The sequence below is a fragment of the Engystomops pustulosus genome, chromosome 2, assembly GCF_040894005.1.
Source record: "Engystomops pustulosus chromosome 2, aEngPut4.maternal, whole genome shotgun sequence".
NCBI classification, from domain to species: Eukaryota; Metazoa; Chordata; class Amphibia; order Anura; family Leptodactylidae; genus Engystomops; species Engystomops pustulosus.
The window spans coordinates 152,136,249-152,156,327 of record NC_092412.1 but is presented as its reverse complement, the minus strand read 5'-3'; the positions used below and the strand labels follow the sequence as shown (position 1 = coordinate 152,156,327).

At 39.2% G+C, this 20,079-nt stretch overlaps 1 protein-coding gene across 3 annotated transcripts in view; it reads left to right on the top strand.

Moving 5' to 3' along the window:
• EYA3 (EYA transcriptional coactivator and phosphatase 3) overlaps positions 1–20,079 on the top strand; it is a 79,615-nt gene that overhangs the window by 5,369 nt on the left and 54,167 nt on the right. For all 3 annotated transcript variants that reach the window (XM_072136925.1, XM_072136924.1, XM_072136923.1), the window contains exon 2: positions 15,074–15,138. In XM_072136925.1, coding sequence (XP_071993026.1) covers positions 15,106–15,138 — 33 coding nt within the window. In that variant the 5' untranslated portion in view covers positions 15,074–15,105. The remainder of the gene's footprint in view (positions 1–15,073; positions 15,139–20,079) is intronic.

Below are 20,079 nucleotides of genomic sequence, written 5' to 3'. Positions count from 1 at the left end.
CTGTAGCCGGGTCCGCGCCTTCTGACAGGACCCGGCTGTAACACACTGAGCATGCGCTCATCTGTATTACACTGTGTAATGTGAAGAATAGCTTGAACAAGCGATCCGTGGATCGCTTCTTCAAGCTTACCTGTAAAAGAAAATAAAAAAAGTTAAAAACATTAAATAAAATCATTTTTGAATAAAAATAATTAATTAAATAAAGTTAAAGTCCCCTAAACACAAATATTCCCCATACACATGCAATAAAGGGAGAAAAACACAAAATCGCCAAAAACCCCCACATATTTGGTATTGTCGCGTCCGTAACAATCCGTACAATAACTCAGAAACATTATTGGACCCGCTCGGTGAACGCTGTAAAAACAAAACCCGAAAAACACGCCAAAAATGTACATTTTTCATAAAATCTCTGCACAAAAATGTTCTAAAAAGTGATCAAAAAAAGTTATGTGCGACAAAATGGTACCACTGAAAAGAACAACTCAACACATAAAAAATAAGCCCTAAACTAGCTCTGTCAACCAAAAAATATTAAAGTTACGTCTCCGAAAAGATGGCGATGCAAAAACAAATGAGATTTCCTCTATATTAGTTTTTATCCAGTAAAATTGTAAAAATAAATGAAAAACTATATAAATGAGGTATCACCGTAATCGTAGTAATCTGTAGAATAAAGGTAATATAGTATTTTTAGTGTACGGTGTACGACCCCCAAAAGATACAAAAAGAAAGGTAACCAAAATTGACTATTTTCTTTTCATCCATACATTCAAGAGTTAATAAAATCTCATCAATAAGCTAATGACCCACTAAAAGGAAGTATTTGTAAAGTGCATCTCATGTCGCAAAAAATAAGCCCTTATATGTCCAAATTGCCCAAAAAATAAAGATTGTATAGCCAATAAAAAGTGACAATGCATAATCTGCTCTGAATGGCGCAGCTTCCCTTCGATGCCCTGGCGTGTGCACATACAGCAGGTTACCACCACATATGGGGTATTGTTATACGTGGGAGGGATTGGGTATCAAATTTTGTGGAGTGTTTTGGTATTTTATCCATTAAAAATTTGTACATTTTTTGTAAAACACATTAATTTAGCCAAAAAAATTTCTCTTTCAAAATTGCATCCGATTTTGTTTTAACCCCTGTAAAACAATTAAAGGGTTAACAAACTTCATAAAAGCTGTTTTACGTACGTTGAGGGGTGTAGTTTCTATATTGGGGTAATTTATGGGGTTTTACTTTTATTTAGGCCTCTCAAAGTGACTTCAAACCTGAGCAGGTCCCTCAATAGCAGGATTTTGCGTTTTTTATGAAAATGTGAAAAATCGCACCTAACGTTCAAAGCCCCATAACATCCTACAAAAATAAGAGTGTGCATAAAAAACCATGTCCACATAAAGAAGACATTCGGTGAATGTTAGTTATTAAGTATTTTTGCGGTTATGACTATGTATGGAAAAAGTAGAACATTTTGAAGTTTGAAAATCAAGAATTTTTCCAAATTTTCACCAACTATCTGATTTTCTCATAAATAAATGCAAAACATACCATAAAAATTTTTCAACTAACATGAAGTACAATGTGTCACAAGAAAACTATTTTAAAATCACTTGGATATGTTAAAGCGTTCCGAAGTTATAACCACTTATAGTGACACAGGGCAGATTTGAAAAAATGGGCTGTGTCAGGAAGGTGAAAAGTGGCTTCAGCGTTAAGGGGGTTAAAGTAAATGTAATTTGGAAGCAATGTAGACAATTTTTGTTTTTTTAATGTGCGAAAATTGTTGTTCAAAACGAAAAATCAAATAATGTTCATGCTGCTTTTCTGGTACGTCCTCAGAGATTTTTGCATACATTCTTTTCCCCACGCCTTCACAGCGGCCCCACAGGTGTATTCCCCCCAACCCTAGGGACAGGAAACAAAGACTGCAAATTCAGCCCTTTTTCTTATCTCGCCAGGTTCCGAGGCAGCGGGGTTGCCTTTTTCAGACCTTAGTGCAAGTCATTACATGTAGGCAACATGATGATTACCTGCGCCGGCATGGGCACAGGATCCAGCATGAGAGACCCCGTGGGGCGTGGAGTCCCTTTCCTCCCTTCTTATTGCTGTTCGGATTAATGGAGTGGCTTAATGGGTGTAGCCCTACTGGCGTTTGGTGATGGACGGCTATTGGAGCATCAGGGAAAGGGGGAAGCGCGCGGGAGGCATGTTTTTGGCGCCAAATTCAAAGTTTAAAAGCTCCTGGCGTGATAGCAGTTGCTGCTGGTGTAGCTCTGATCCTGGTGTTCTCATGTCTGCCCCTATGAAAAAGCCTGATGTCCCTCTGCCCGTGGATCCTGCTGAAGCCCCTGGTACGGTCATTCCCTCCTCATTTGGAGTTTGGTAAAAATGCTTACGTTATGTTCCTTTTTGTTTGTTATTATACCTTGCAGTCTCTTTATCCTCTAAAAACCTGTGCCAATTGTAAGAAGGTGCTGTCATCATATTAATAAACGCTATGTAAGAAATGCAATGAAAATGTGTTTCGGGAAGACTCTGTCTCTTCTATCAAGTTTTGAGACATTAAGCAACTGACAAATATAGTTGAGAAATACTTTATTGAAGACGGCACGAGGCATGAATAAAAGGGGCACTATCGATGACTCCTAGTGGACTTGCGATGCAGATATATATTCAGAGATGGTGTAAAATGTAGTTATAGAAGACCATGAGAGTGGTGCTCGGCGTATAAGTTGCAGATATCGTAGATCTATAAAAGAAGAAACAATCGCGGCACCGATTGGAAGTATCTTTATTCCATTTCAGGATAAAATCAGTCCAACAATGCCAGTAATCGAGTCCCAAGAGGACTAAGAGTATTCAAAAATGCTTCACATTTTTTTTATCCGAATGGAAGCAAATTCATTTAGAACACTCTCTGAAATTTTGGTAAGAGAACTCAATGTCTCATTTTGGGCAATATTAAATTTAAAAGATTTGAATTTTTATTTGAAATACAGGAAATTCTAATGGAAACGAATATGTGCAGAAAAGGGATAAGTCAATAGCAATGCTTAGACCCACCGTGGCGGTAACTTGCACGGCCAGGTCCATGGCATTATTGCTGGAATAAATAGAAGGACACATTGCAAACATAACCCATAGGGAAGAAATGCTTGCAGGCTGTCTCCTGAAAAAATAGTAAAATAAAATAAAATAAAATAAAAAAAAATTATAACAAAAAAACATAAATTCAAATTACCCCCTTTCCCTAGAACTGATATAAATAAACAATAAAAATCATAAACACATTGGGTATCGCCACGTCCAAAAATGCCTGAACTATCTAAATATAATAACGATTTTTCACTGCATTTAACCCCGTAACGGAAAATAGCGCCCATAATCGAAAATGACACTATAAATAGTGGTCAAAAGGTCATACAGTCCTAAAAATTGAACATGTTTTTTTGTACAGGAGGTTCGAATTTTTGTAAATGAAAACATAAAACCTATACAAATTTGGTCTCCCTATAATCGTACCAACCCAAAGAATAAAGTAGACATGTTATTTGGGGCGTACAGTAAAATCCAAGGCCACAAGTACGGCACGAATGCGTTTTTCACCAATTTCACTGCATTTGGAATTTTTTTCCCAGTACACGGCATGGAATATTAAATATCACCATTTTGAAGTGTAATTTGTTACGCAGAAAATAAGCTCTGTACATGGAAAAATAAAAGTTATAGATTTTTAAAGATGGGGAGTGAAAAATGAAAACGCAAAAACGAAAAAGGGTATCAGCAGGAAGGGGTTAAAGAACAGGGGGATTTTAGATGCAGTTATCTCCACTCTTCTAAAGAGCAGGAAGGAGATTACTTCCCATTTCTACATAAGGTTTTGGAATGCCTTCAAAAGGGTTCATGGAAAAGTCAGGAACATGATTTCCCAGCACAGCGGCTATCCTAGATTTCATCCAAATGGGCCTGAAAAAAGGCCTAAAACCAAACACTCTGAAGGTGCACGTGGTGGCTTTGAGCGCCTTCTGGACATCACATTATCTGTAAAGGTATGGTTTAAAAGATTTTAGAAAGCATTTGAAAGAATGAGACCTTAAGTACGACTTGCCATTACTCCTTGGGATCTAACAGTGGTCCTATCCCATCTAACTTTTCTCCCAAACAACTTTCTTTTAAAACTGCTTTTTTACTAGCAATTACAACAGCTAAGAGGATTGGGGAAATTCAGGCTTTCTCATGGAAAGACCTCTATCTAACAATTCTAGATGACACGATTATCCGAAGACATCATCCTTCCTAAAGTAGTGTCCAAATTTAAAGAAGTTGTCCTGCCGTCATTCTGTAATCATCCTACCTCCACAAAGGAGGAGCAATGACGCACATTAGATGTGAGAAGATGTTCCCTAACATACTTCAGAGCTACTAAAAATACCTTTACAGTAGGGTAATTTTCACTCTTCAAAAAACTAGAAAGGCAGTTACGTACCATATTTACTTCAGGATCTGGAAGGCATTCGTTTCTTTTTGCCAGGATACTGAAGTGGATCTAGTCCATCCAGACATCCCTACGATTCTTGACTTCCTTCAGGCAGGTATAGAAAAAGGGCCTTAAACCTGCCACTCTTAAGGTTCACGTTTCAGCCCCTGGTGCTTTAGTCGATAGTGGTCAAATTAATGAAAGCAGCTTCCTGTTTAGCTCTGCTTGCTAGAATCCAATGTTTCTCCCTGGGATCTGTCTCTGTTGCTCACATTCCTATATTATCATCCAATTGAACCTTCAAATTCCATTCCTGTAAGGTGGCTCCCCATCAAGGCAGTTTGTTAGTGGACATTACATCTAATAGAAGGGTGGGGGAACTAGCAGTGCTCTCATATAAACTATCCTATACTAAAATTCTTACGTATAGGATTGTTCTTAGTACAGACCCTGCCTACCTTCCTAAGATATTGTACACATTCCATCGATCTTGGTAGATTATGTTTAATTCTTTTTGTCACCATCCTTCTTCAGATGATGAACCCAGCAAAGGTTTACAGTGGCTCCCGATAGACAAAGACTTGAGAAATCTTGTAATGTTGTCAATAATGAGTTTATTTAGGCAACATGCTTTGGCTCAGGAATTGAGTAGCAGCCTGGTCACATAGAAACCAGACCCTAACTATACCTCTTGGCCATGGTTCACCTTTGACCCATTGTGGGTTTTGTTACATGCCTAAACTGTCACTAAATTACCATTTCCGTTTGTTAAGGTCACCTTGGGTGACAGAGTGTATTTTTCTATTTATTTATTTTTTTTAAATTCTTTTCCTTTTCTTTATACTGGTTCTCGGCCTATAATTGGCAAACTCTCCATAAGGAGAACTCTTACCTTCTGACCCTACAATTGGGAGTCTGTTCCTTCTGGAATAGATATGCTAGTTTGGCTTAATCCCACATCATGGTTTTTAGACTTCTTGTAGGTTATTATTGGTGTTAAGGGGGCTGCTTTTCAAGGTAGCAAAAGAATGCTCCATTACAGCGCCAAAAAGTGTTGCCTAAATAAACTCATTCTTGAGAGATTTCACAAATTTTCTTTTGAGCACCTATACATCTTTTCTGGGTTTATCATTATCTACTATCCTGCTTCCTGCAATAGGTAGTCGCTATTACGGGTATAGGAGAAGACAATCTGCCGTCATCATCATACATTACTTGCATTCACTTGTGCTGCAAAGTGAGAATCTCTATTAATACCTTGCTGTCATATTGTAATTTTTCTCTGTAGGATCATGTCCACAAGTTGTAAATTTCCCAGGCATAAGTCATCTCCATATAGGGAAAGAGACTTGCCCAAAGGTCCAAGCAATCCTACTTGAACAGTTCCCTGGAAAGTGGATTAGTCGTCATGAGCCAGTTTAATGAGCCTGTCTCCTAATCTGACCCCCTTAAACTTGTAAATAACTAATGAAAGAATAAAGTTATGTTAAATCAAAGCACACCATTGTTTTTCTTTTGAAAGTTTGATATGTAATACTTTGGTATTACAGTGTGTTCTACTGATATGCATCAATGCTCACAGGTTAGCGCTTCTTTTTTGCAGGGAAATAGTCTTCAAAGTTCTCTGGACTGTGGTCAGTCCATGAAATCTGGCCACAATCCTGAACAACTGGCCTAAGATGTGGTGCTGGCAGAGATGTCTGATTATGGGTGTTACAGCTGACCCCGGCAGGCCCTACATTGTGTGGGACTTGCCATAAAATGTTGGTGTCTACCTTATAGAACAGCCCCAGTGACTGCGACCCTTGCTGAGTTGTTCATATTTCAAGTTGTCACCCACTATACTTGTACATTGAGGCTAAAATGAGATAATAAATATAAAAAATTCTACTGGTCGCGTGATATGGAATTGGCTATTCCCAGGACGTGAACAATTAAACTAGCAGCAAGCTGAGATTTTCAATCTGGGAGAGAATGGTACAAGACTTGGTTCTATGGGGGAGATTTGTCACACACCAGCACTCCTTACCCTTTCCCCAACCCCCCTTCCACGTCCCTATATGCCCCCTCCACACCCAGATGGCATGGAGAATGACATTTTCTCAATTTTATAGCAACTTCTTGCACAGCTCAAGAATTAGCAGTTAATTCACTGATTCTACGCCAGAAAACAAGTGTAGATTTAGTTATTAATCTATGTGTTAGTCCTTAAGTTGAATTTGTATTGAAGTTTTAACCCCTTAACGCTGAAGCCACTTTTCACCTTCCTGACACGGCCCATTTTTTCAAATCTGCCCTGTGTCACTATAAATGGTTATAACTTTGGAACACTTTAACATATCCAGTTGATTTTGAAATTGTTTTTTTGTGACACATTGTACTTCATGCTGGTTGAGAAATTTAATCAATATGTTTAGTATTTATTTATGAAATAAATGGAAATTTGGCAAAAATTTTGAAAAAAACTATGTTTTCCAAATTCAAAATGTTCTACTTTTTGGAAAGTTGGTCATATCACTAAAATAACTTGATAACTAACATTTTCCATATGTCTGCTTTAACTTGGCATCATTTTTCAAACATCTTTTCCTTTTTTTAGGATGTTAGGAGGCTTATAACTTTAGGTGCAATTTTTCTGATTTTCACGAAAATCATCAAAACCTACTTTTGGAGGGTCAATTTAGTTAGAAGTGACTTTATAAGGCCCACATGACAAGAAACCCCCACAAATGACACCATTTTAGAAACTACACCCCTCAAAATATTCAAAACAACCTTTGGGAATTTTGTTAACCCTATGAACGTTTCATGAGGGTGAAAGATAAATGAAAGTGAAATTACAGAAATGTAATTTTATCTTACTATAGATTCATTGAACACTAAAATTTGCACCTTCACAATGGGTTAAAAAGGAAAATGCATTTTACAATGTTGAGGGCAATTCCTCCTGAGTATGCCAATACCCATTTTGTCACTGTACCCTTCTGTACGGGCACAGGGGGGCACTTGGAATGGAAAGAGCGTTGTTTCGTTTTTGGAGGCCAAATATGGCTGAAAAAGTTTTCATGTGTCAGGATGCATTTGGAGAGCCATAATGGTACCAAAACAGAGGAAAGCCCCAACAAGAGACACCATTCTGGAAAGTACACCCCTTGGAGAGTTTAGCAAGGTGTAATTTGTGTATTTGCCCCAACAGGTGTTTGATTCAATTAGGCCCCAAAAAGGAAAAAAGGTGAAAATTTTCTCAAAAAAGTCACTTTTACCCCAAATTTTTGTAAGCCACAAGGGATAAAAGATGAAACACCCCCATAAATGTGTAGAACTATTTCTCCTAAGCATAGAACTGCACCACTTTTGCATATAAAGTGTTGTATGGGTGTAAAGTAGGGCTCAGAAGGGAAATAGGGGCTTTGGCCTTTTAGAAGCCAGATTTGACAATCATCCTTTACATGTGTCAGGATGCATTTGGAGAGCCCTAGTGGTACCAAAACAGAGGGGAACCCCAACAAGTGTCACCATTTTGGAAAGTGCACCCTTTGGAGAATTTAGCAAGGTGTAATATGTGTATTTTCCCCTACAGGTGTTTGCTTCAAATAGGTCCCTAAAAGGAAAAAGATGAACATTTTCCCAAAAAAGTCACTTTTACGGCTAATTTTTGTATCCCATAAGGCATTAAAGATGAAACAACCCCAAAAAAATGTGTACTAGCATTTCTCCCGAGTATAAAATTGCCCCACACATGCAAATAAAATGTTGTATGGGTACGCAGTGAAGCTCAGAAGGGAAAGAGGGGCGTTGGACTTTTAGAAGCCAAATTTGACAGACATCCTTTACATATGTCAGGATGCATTTAGAGAGCCGTAGTGGTACCAAAACAGAGGGGAACCCCAACAAGTGTCACCATTTTGGAAAGCACACCCCTTAGAGAATTTAGCAAGGTGTAATATGTGTATTTGTCCATAAAGGTGTTTGATTTAATTAGGACTTAAATAGGAAAAAGTTAAAAATTTTCCTATAAAGGTCAGTTTACCCCTAATTTTTTATAGCCACAAGGGATAAAAAAAATGTAATAACCCCCCAAAATGTGTAAAGCTATTTCTCTCAAGTGTAGAAGTACCCCACATGTGTATATAAAATGTTGTATGGGCGCACAGTAAAAGGAAAGGGGAATGTTTGCCTTTTAGAAGCCAAATTTGACAGAAATGTTTGACATGCATTTGGAGAACCCTAGTGGTATAAAACAGATAAAAATCCGAAAAGTGACCCTAATTTTTGAACGCACACCCCTTAGAGAATTTTGCAATGTGTAATATATGTATTTGCCCCTACAGGTGAATGATCCAATTAGGCCCTAAACATTAAAAAGGTGAAAATTTTCCTATAAATGTCACTTTACCCCTAATTTTTGTAAGCCACAAGGGATAATATATTAAATAACCCCAAAAAAGGAGTGAAACTATTTCTCCCGAGTGTAGAAGTACCCCACATGTGCATATAAAATACTTTATGGGCGCACAGTAGAGGAAAAGAGGGATGTTTGTCTTTTAGAGGCCAAATTTGACAGAAATCCTTCACATGTGTCAGGATACATTTGGAGAGCCGTAGTGGTACCAAAACAGAGGAAAACCCAAAAAGTGACCCTAATTGTTGAATGTACACCCCTTGGGGAATATAGCAAGGTGTAATATGTGGTGTAGTGTAATACACGTGGTGAAATGAGCATTTTGAACATATAGGTGGTTTCCAAATATGATGTGCGATGGAGTCCAAGATGGAAATTGCAATTATTTCTGGAACGTTCAGTGCCCGTTATGTGGCGCCCCATATGAAATAATGGAGGGTTATAGGGAGCATCGTAACCTAACAGTTGTTACAATTATTCATTTTACCGAAATTAATTCACAACAGGTTGGGCGTGAATTGTGAATGTGTTGCGTATAAGGAGGTGGAATATACCAAGGGACCAACTAAACTTTTGTCACTCTGGAGTTGTCGCATGTCTCTTAGTAGTATATAGTGTCCATCCTTAGTATATAGTGTCCATCCTTAGTATATAGTGTCCATCCTAACTTCTCTTTTGGAACAGACTCTTTATTGAGTCCTACCATTAGAAGCAGCAGAATTCACCGGGAAAATGCTGTCCTGGCAAAACACAGGAACATCTAAACCAGAGGTACTGGGGCTCCGTCCTTCTTGTCCCAATATTAGTTTCCTAATATCTTCCTCTTGAAAATGGAGAAATGATACGGCAGGACCTGCACATTGGAACAGCACGTAAGAGTTGTACAGCATAATCTGTACAATGTGCACGACCAGCGCTTTTGTACCAAATCTTGTTTTTTCGTAGGGAAATTTTCGCCAAGTGTTGCTCTTATTCACCCTAGCGATGCCCATTGTGACGAATATTGCTGCTTTTGGCTGGACCAAATCGACCAGCCAATAGCGGCAAACATGGACAGAGGGGGGCAACAAAACCCCTCTGGACCGCAAGGCAAAATTGGTGGCTGTCAGGAACAGCCGCCACCCTGCCCCGATCACCGTGTCTACAGACATGGTGACCGGTATTACTGACGTCATAAGTAAATTCGCTGCTATTGGCTGGTCTGAATTGATGAGCCAGTAGCAGCGATCATGTGGGGGGGACGTAACCCTTCTGGTCCATGGGGCAGGATGAATGGCCGTCAGGAACAGCCGCCGTCTTACCCCGATCACTGTGTCTGAACCGTGTTGGCAAGTCACTACCCGCCGCACCGTTCTATAACAATGCGCGTTGGGAATAGGCTATACAATCTTTATTTATTTTTTAAGCTATTGAGACACATAATGGCTTATTTTTTGCGAGATGAGATGCACTGTAAAAAAAACCTTCATTTTAGTGGGTTTTTAGCTTATTGAAGCAATTTTATTAACTTTTTACGTGTGGAGGAAAATAAAATCATCAATTCTTGTTTTGGATTTTTAGCATTTTTTTGGGGGGTGTTCACTGTAGCATAACAATAATATATTATCTTTATTCTACGGATCACTACGATTACGGTGATACCTCATTTATATAGTTTATTTCATATTTGTCCAATTTTATTGAAGGAAAACTAGAATAGAAAAAATTGCATTTGTTTTAGTATTTCCATTTTTATAGCAGCATAACTATAGTATTTTTTGGTTGACGGAGCTGGTTGTAAGCTTATTTTTTGCGTGACAAGTTGTTCTTTTCATTGGTATCATTTTGGTGCTTGTAACTTTTTCGGATAACTTTTTAGAACATTTTTTGTAAAGCAATTTGATAAAAAGTTTAAATTTTTGGCATGTTTTTGGGGGTTTTTTTTTACCACGTTCACCGAGGGGGTCCAATTATGATTAGGATTTATTGTACAGATTGTTACGGACGCGGCGATACCAAATAAGTGGTTTTTTTTTGTGATTTAGTGTTTTTTATACTTTATTACTTGTGTACAGGGAAATGTGGTGTTTGGGGGGACTTTCACTTTCTTTTATTATTTATTTTTATTTAAAAAAACCTTTATTTATTTATTTTTACTTTTTTTACAGTTACTGCCATCTAAGCTTGAACAAGTGATCTTCTGATCACTTGTTCAAGCATTTTTACAGGTTACACAGTGCAATACAGATGTATTGCACTGTGTAATGTAAGACACTGAGCATGCTGCGCATGCCCAGTGTCTTACAGCCGGGTCCTGCCAGGAGGCAGGGACCCGGCACCGGGATGAAGATCTCGCAGCCCCGGGCACCGGCAGTCCCGGGGCTGCGATCGGAGCAGCGGACCCCCCCCGGTAAGCGCCGCGGGGGGGTCCGATTCCCTCTTGTCAAACTTTAAATGCCTCTAACACGCCGCGGTCAGCGCGACCGCGGCGTGTTAGGGGTTAACACCCGCGATCGGAGAAATCTCCGATCGCGGGTGTTAGGGGCAGGTGTCGGCTATAATATATAGCCGACACCCGCAGCTTCTGGCCCCGGCTCCGTTCAGGAGCCGGGGCCAGAAGCATGACGTAATAATACTGCATTTTGCGGGAACGCACCTCCCGCCATGCAGTACTATTACGTCAAATGTCGGGAAGGGGTTAAAAGGTGTATTTTGTAAGTGTAACTGCATTCAAATTATATTTTGGTGCCTGCGACAATGTGATTTATAAAATTTTGGATTGTAGTCGGATCAAGGATGAACAATAACACTTCATTACAGACCCCTCATAGTATATCATTGCGTCCTAGGACTAAAGTTTAGTAAGTGACCAGCATCCAGAGTGCTTCACCAGAAGTCACAGTAGGTATTGAGGTCCGATTATAACTAGGGGTCATCTATAAGTTGGGTGTTTTTTTTTATTATGCAATAGATTATAATTCATTCTCTGAAACGGGGGTTGTCCGTTTATAATATTTTTTTATATTGCTGGTTCACAGTTGTTGAACTTGGTAAAGAAGTACTTCCCTCCTAATGCTGACTGTTGCTCTTTTACATGACCTGCATTGCCTTCTCATATTCACTTTTCCTTCTATTTAGGTCAGAAAATCTGTTTTACTACAGATAACAATGGCCGGGAAGGGAAAGACGGAGAGACAGAACAGATACTGTGTCTCAGAAATTGAAGCCTCTATATTGATCTGTTATTTTAAATAATGTTGTCATACTCCCAAAAACTACTTTAAGTGCCTTGGCAAGACCATCTATGCTAAGTAAATTGCTCATGTTAAGCTAAAGAGATTAGCTCAGTTTTATTCCCCCTTTTTTGTGGTGGTTATATAAATGGAAGGATTTTTAAAGCAGGTCAGATTGTTATCATGCAGCTTGGCTACAGTAAGGCAGTCCCAGAAAGATCTATGTGTAATGTTCCATTTCTTTTATTAACTACTTCACAGGAAACTAAAAAGAGCGACTTTGACAGCTTGCTTTTTTTTCTAGCACAAGTCCTCCCCAATCTACATAAAACGTGAAAATTTGCACCATACTAGATGCAGCTTTAAAAAAGATTTTTTGTATATAGTTAAAGTGGGGGAACATTCCCCTAAAAAACTCCAGTGGCCATAGTAATTGCCCTGCCATGGTCCTTTCTGTGAAATACACTACAAACACACTACTTGCCATCTTGTGGTCAATATTGAAGAGTAACCTTTCATTTTCCTTCATAAATAAATGGTACTATTCTTTTATAAGAATGACTCTTTGGTAATAAAATACAGGCAGTCCCCAGGTTACATACAAGATAGGGTCCATAGGTTTGTTCTTAAGTTGAATTTGTATGTAAGTCAAAACTACCGTATATACTCGTGTATAAGCCGAGTTTTTCAGCACAAAAAATGTGCTGAAAAACGTCCCCTCGGCTTATACACGAGTCACAAGTTAAAATACAACACTTAAAAAATACTTAAAAAATAATAAACTTACATACTCATCCTCCGGTGGCCCCGATCTGCAGTGCTGCTCCCCCGATGACCGCGCAGGTCCTCTTCTGGCTGGAAGACGGCGCGGAAGCCAGAAGAGGACCCACACAGACATCGGGGGAGCAGCGCTGCAGATCGGGGCCACCGGAGGGTGAGTATATAAGTTTTTTTTTTTTTTTTTTAAGGCTGGCCAGCGCTGCCCAGCCTGCCCCCAGTAGTATGCAGCTGGGGGCAGGCTGGGCAGCGCTGTATACTACTGGAGGGCAAGCTGGGAAGTGCTGTATACTACTGGAGGGCAAGCTGGGAAGTGCTGTATACTACTGGAGGGCAAGCTGGGAAGTGCTGTATACTACTGGAGGGCAAGCTGGGAAGTGCTGTATACTACTGGAGGGCAAGCTGGGAAGTGCTGTATACTACTGGAGGGCAAGCTGGGAAGTGCTGTATACTACTGGAGGGCAAGCTGGGAAGTGCTGTATACTACTGGAGGGCAAGCTGGGAAGTGCTGTATACTACTGGAGGGCAAGCTGGGAAGTGCTGTATACTACTGGAGGGCAAGCTGGGAAGTGCTGTATACTACTGGAGGGCAAGCTGGGAAGTGCTGTATACTACTGGAGGGCAAGCTGGGAAGTGCTGTATACTACTGGAGGGCAAGCTTGGAAGTGCTGTATACTACTGGAGGGCAAGCTGGGCAGTGCTGTATACTATTGGGGGCAGGCTGTATACTACTGGGGGCAGGCTGGGGTGGCTATATACTACTAGGGGGCAGGCTGTATACTATAGGGGGCTGACTGGCTATATACTGGGGGGGGGGGTCTGTGACCAATCCATTTCCCACCCTCGGCTTATACTCGAGTCAATAGGTTTTCCCAGTTTTTGGTGGTAAAATTAGGGGTCTCGGCTTATACTCGGGTCGGCTTATACTCGAGTATATATGGTATATATTTTATTCATTTAAATCCAGACAAAAAAAAATGGCCCCAGTGACAATCGGAGTTTCAAAATTTTTTTTCTGTAATGGGACCAAGGATTATCAATAAAGCTTCATTACAGACACCTTACAGCTGATCATTACAGCCTGGGACTAAACTAAAGTAAAGCATCCAGAGAGCTTCACCAGAGCCGAGTTTGGGGTTTCAGCACATTTTTTTTTTTGTGCTGAAAAACTAGGCTTATACTCGAGTATATATGGTATTTTGTCTATTTTAAAAATGATACTTTCTACAGATGCCATTACACTCAATATTTTAATATATTTATAGTCACAGCTCAGCTGAAGGCATTGTCAAAAATTTGAGGCTTTTGAGTTTTGTTGTAGTTGATGTGAACTGGTTTGGCTTTTGCTAGAAGTGCTTCAAAATAATAATACAGGCAGTACATACAAGATGGGGTATGAAGGTTTGTTCTTAAGTTGAATTTGTAAGTAAGTCGGAACTGTACACTTTATCATTGTAACCCCCAGCCAAATTTTTTTTTGGTCTGTGACAATTGGATTTTAAAAATGTTGGATTGTCATTAGAACCAGGATTAACAATAACGCTTCATTACAGACACCAGTGATAACTGTTATAGCTGTTTATTGTAGTCTGGAGCTAAAGTACAGTAAATTGCCAACATCCAGAGGTCCGTCTGTAACTAGGGGTCGTATGTAAGTCAGGTGTTCTTAAGTAGGGGACCGCCTGTAATGCCAATGGTACCAATGCAAGATGCTGATAGAAATGGTCATGGCAGCCCTAGCAGAAACAAGAAATGTGGATAAATATAGACAGAAATGTAGCTTTACTGTGACCTTTTTATTCACTGTGATGTGTTGAGCCCTGACTAGAAATGGCATCTACCACAATATTGTTGTAATATATGTGTACCTGGGTTAGGGGCCCCATCAAGGGAGTTTTGCCTCATTCTTTGCTGAACCATTAGGTAAAAATAAGTGTGAATCGCTGTAATTTAAAAAAAAAAAAAACTAACAAAAAAACCTTTTCAATACTTTTTAAATGCATTTTCTTACCATTTTCTATTTGCTATACTTTCTATATATTACTACTAAACAACTGTAATTCCTTTAAATTATTGTGTTTTTGTATATATTTTGTCATGTTTAAGAAATAATTTTGATTGGCAATGTAAAACTGTCACTTGTGTTTCCCTTTCTTAAGGAATGGAATTGAAAAATGTGTATTTGTTAACCTTTTTAGAGTACTTCATTGATCTAAGGAAGGCTGCAGCCATGGAGAATGGACAGGAAATGCCTGAACAACCGGTAACTATTTCATAACTTTATTGTAAATGAGAAAAAAGTGTGCTTTTAACTCTCAATTTATGATGTATTGCATACATCCTTAGAAGTCAAGCAATATGAATTGTAGCTATTAACCCCTTCCCGACATTTGACGTAATAGTACTGCATGGCGGGAGGTGCGTTCCCGCAAAATGCAGTATTATTACGTCAAGCTTCTGGCCCCGGCTCCTGAACGGAGCCGGGGCCAGAAGCTGCGGGTGTCAGCTATATATTATAGCCGACACCTGCCTCTAACACCCGCGATCGGAGATTTCTCCGATCGCGGGTGTTAACCCCTAACACGCCGCGGTCGCGCTAACCGCGGCGTGTTAGAGGCATTTAAAGCCTAGTAAAAGTGAATCGGACCCCCCCGCGGCGCTTACCGGGGGGGTCCGCTCCTCCGATCGCAGCCCCGGGACTGCCGGTGCCCGGGGCTGCGCGATCTTCATCCGGAAGCCGGGTCCCTGCCTTCTGGCAGCATGCTCAGTGTCTTACATTACACAGTGCAATACATCTGTATTGCACTGTGTAACCTGTAAAATAGCTTGAACAAGTGATCAGAAGATCACTTGTTCAAGCTTAGATGCCATTAACTGTAAAAAAAAGTAAAAAAAAATAAAGGTTTTTTTAAAATAAAAATAAATAATAAAGTGAAAGTCCCCCCAAACACCACATTTCCCTGTACACAAGTAATAAAGTATAAAAAAACACTAAATCACAAAAAAAACCCACTTATTTGGTATCGCTGCGTCCGTAACAATCTGTACAATAAATTCTAAACATAATTGGACCCCCTCGGTGGACGTGGTAAAAAAAAAAAACCCCAAAAACTTGCCAAAAATTAAAACTTTTTATCAAATTGCTTTACAAAAAATGTTCTAAAAAGTTATCCGAAAAAGTTACAAGCACCAAAATGATACCAGTGAAAAGAACAACTTGTCACGCAAAAAATAAGCTTGCAACCAGCTCCGTCAACCAAAAAATACTATAGTTATGCTGCTATAAAAATGGAAATACTAAAACAAATGCAATTTTTTTCTATTCTAGTTTTCCTTCAATAAAATTGGACAAATATAAAATAAACTATATAAATGATGTATCACCGTAATCGTAGTGATCCATAGAATAAAGATAATATATTATTGTTATGCTACAGTGAACACCCCCCAAAAAAAATGCTAAAAATCCAAAACAAGAATTGATGATTTTATTTTCCTCCACACGTAAAAAGTTAATAAAATTGCTTCAATAAGCTAAAAACCCACTAAAATGAAGGTTTTTTTTACAGTGCATCTCATCTCGCAAAAAATAAGCCCTTATGTGTCTAAATTGCTTAAAAAATAAATAAAGATTGTATAGCCTATTCCCAACGCGCGTTGTTATAGAACGGTGCGGCGGGTAGTGACTTGCTAACACGGTTCATACAGTGATCGGGGCAAGATGGCGGCTGTTCCTGACGTCCATCCATCCTGCCCCATGGAACAGAAGGGTTACGTCCCCCCCACATGATCGCTGCTACTGGCTCATCAATTCAGACCAGCCAATAGCAGCGAATTTACTTATGACGTCAGTAATACCGATCACCATGTCTGTAGACACGGTGATCGGGGCAGGGTGGCGGCTGTTCCTGACAGCCACCAATTTTGCCTTGCGGTCCAGAGGGGTTTTGTTGCCCCCCTCTGTCCATGTTTGCCGCTATTGGCTGGTCGATTTGGTCCAGCCAAAAGCAGCAATATTCGTCACAATGGGCATCGCTAGGGTGAATAAGAGCAACACTTGGCGATAATTTCCGTACGAAAAACCACGATTTGGTACAAAAGTGCTGGCCGTGTACATTGTACAGATTATGGTGTACAACTCTTACGAGCTGTTCCAATGTGCAGGTCCTGCCGTATCATTTCTCCGTTTTCAAGAGGAAGATATTAGGAAACTAATATTGGGACAAGAAGGACGGGGCCCCAGTACCTCTGGTTTAGATGTTCCTGTGTTTTGCCAGGACAGCATTTTCCCGGTGAATTCTGCTGCTTCTAATGGTAGGACTCAATAAAGAGTCTGTTACAAAAGAGGAGTTAGGATGGACACTATATACTAAGGATAGACACTATATACTAAGGATGGACACTATATACTACTACGGTAAGAGACCTTGCGACACCTCCAGAGTGACAAAAGTTTAGTTGGTCCCTTGGTATATTCTACCTCCTTATACACAACACATTCACAATTCACGCCCAACCTGTTGTGAATTAATTTCGGTAAAATGAATAATTGTAACAACTATTATGTCCCGTTGCTCCCTATACCCCTCCATTATTTCATAAGGGGCGCCACATAACGGGCACTGAACTTTCCAGAAATAATTGCAATTTCCATCCTGGACTCCATTGCACATGATATTTGGAAACCACCTATATGTTCAAAATGCTCATTTCACCACGTGTATTACACTACACCACATATTACACATTGCTAAATTCCCCAAGGGGTGTACATTCAACAATTAGGGTCACTTTTCGGGTTTTCCTCTGTTTTGCTACCACTACGGCTCTCCAAATGTATCCTGACACATATGAAGGATTTCTGTCAAATTTGGCCTCTAAAAGACAAACACCACTCTTTTCCTCTACTGTGCGCCCATAAAGCATTTTATATGCACATGTGGGGTACTTCTACACTCGGGAGAAATAGTTTTAAACCTTTTTTGGGGTTATTTAATATATTATCCCTTGTGGCTTACATAAATTAGGGGTAAAGTGACATTTATAGGAATATTTTCACCTTTTTAATGATTAGGGCCTAATTGGATCATTCACCTGTAGGGGCAAATACATATATTACACATTGAAAAATTCTCTAAGGGGTGTGCATTCAAAGATTAGGGTCACTTTTCGGATTCTTATCTGTTTTATACCACTAGGGTTCTCCAAATGCATGTCAAACATTTCTGTCAAATTTGGCTTCTAAAAGGCAAACATTCCCCTCTCCTTTTATGTGCACCCATACAACATTTTATATACTCATGTGAGGTACTTCTACACTCGAGAGAAATAGCTTTACACATTTTGTGGCTATAAAAAATTAGGGGTAAAATGACCTTTATTGGAAAATTTTTACCTTTTTCCTATTTAAGTCCTAATTAAATCAAAAACCTTTACGTACAAATACACATATTACACCTTGCTTAAATTCTCTAAGGGTTGTGCTTTCCAAAATGGTGAAACTTGTTGGGTTTCCCCTCTGTTTTGGTACCACTACGGCTCTCTAAATGCATCCTGACATATGTAAAGGATGTATGTCAAAGTTGGCTTCTAAAAGTCCAACGCCCCTCTTTCCCTTCTGAGCTTCACTGCGTACCCATACAACATTTTATTTGCATGTGTGGGGCAATTTTATACTTGGGAGAAATGCTAGTACACATTTTTTGGGGTTGTTTCATCTTTAATGCCTTATGGGATACAAAAATTTGCCGTAAAAGTGACTTTTTTGGGAAAATGTTCATCTTTTTCCTTTTAGGGACCTATTTGAAGCAAACACCTGTAGGGGAAAATACACATATTACACCTTGCTAAATTCTCCAAAGGGTGCACTTTCCAAAATGGTGATACTTGTTGGGGTTCCCCTCTGTTTTGGTACCACTAGGGCTCTCCAAATGCATCCTGACACATGTAAAGGATGATTGTCAAATCTGGCTTCTAAAAGGCCAAAGCCCCTCTTTCCCTTCTGAGCCCTACTGTGTACCCATACAACACTTTATATGCAAAAGTGGTGCAGTTCTGTGCTTAGGAGAAATAGTTCTACACATTTATGGGGGTTGTTTCATCTTTTATCCCTTGTGGCTTACAAAAATTTAGGGTAAAAGTGACTTTTTTGAGAAAATTTTCACCTTTTTCCTTTTTGGGGCCTAATTGAATCAAACACCTGTTGGGGCAAATACACAAATTACACCTTGCTAAACTCTCCAAGGGGTGTACTTTCCAAAATGGTGTCTCTTGTTGGGGCTTTCCTCTGTTTTGGTACCATTATGGCTCTCCAAATGCATCCTGTCACATGAAAACTTTTCATCCATATTTGCCCTCCAAAAACAAAACAACGCTCTTTCCATTCCAAGTGCCCCCATGTGCCTGTACAGCAGGGTACAGTGACAAAATGGGTATTGGCATACTCAGGAGGAATTGCCCTAAACATTGTAAAATGCATTTTCCTTTTTAACCCATTGTGAAGGTGCAAATTTTAGTGTTCAATGAATCTATAGTAAGATAAAATTACATTTCTCTAATTTCACTTTCATTTATCTTTCACCCTCATGAAACGTTCATAGGGTTAACAAAATTCACAAAGGTTGTTTTGAATATTTTGAGGGGTGTAGTTTCTAAAATGGTGTCCTTTGTGGGGGTTTCCTGTCATGTGGGCCTTATAAAGTCACTTCTAACTAAATTGACCCTCCAAAAGTAGGTTTTGATGATTTTTGTGAAAATCTGAAAAATTGCACCTAAAGTTATAAGCCTCCTAACATCCAAAATAAAGGAAGAGATGTTTGAAAAATGATGCCAAGTTAAAGCAGACATATGGAAAATGTTAGTTATCAAGTTATTTTAGTGATATGACCAACTTTCCAAAAAGTAGAAAATTTTGAATTTGGAAAACATAGTTTTTTTCAAAATTTTTGCCAAATTTCCATTTATTTCATTAATAAATACTAAACATATTGATTAAATTTCTCAACTAACATGAAGTACAATGTGTCACGAAAAAACAATTTCAAAATCAACTGGATATGTTAAAGCGTTCCAAAGTTATGACCACTTATAGTGACACAGGGCAGATTTGAAAAAATGGGCCGTGTCAGGAAGGTGAAAAGTGGCTTCAGCGTTAAGGGGTTAAATGATACCTGAAACATTGTTTTGTGGAACAGTAGTTTTAAAC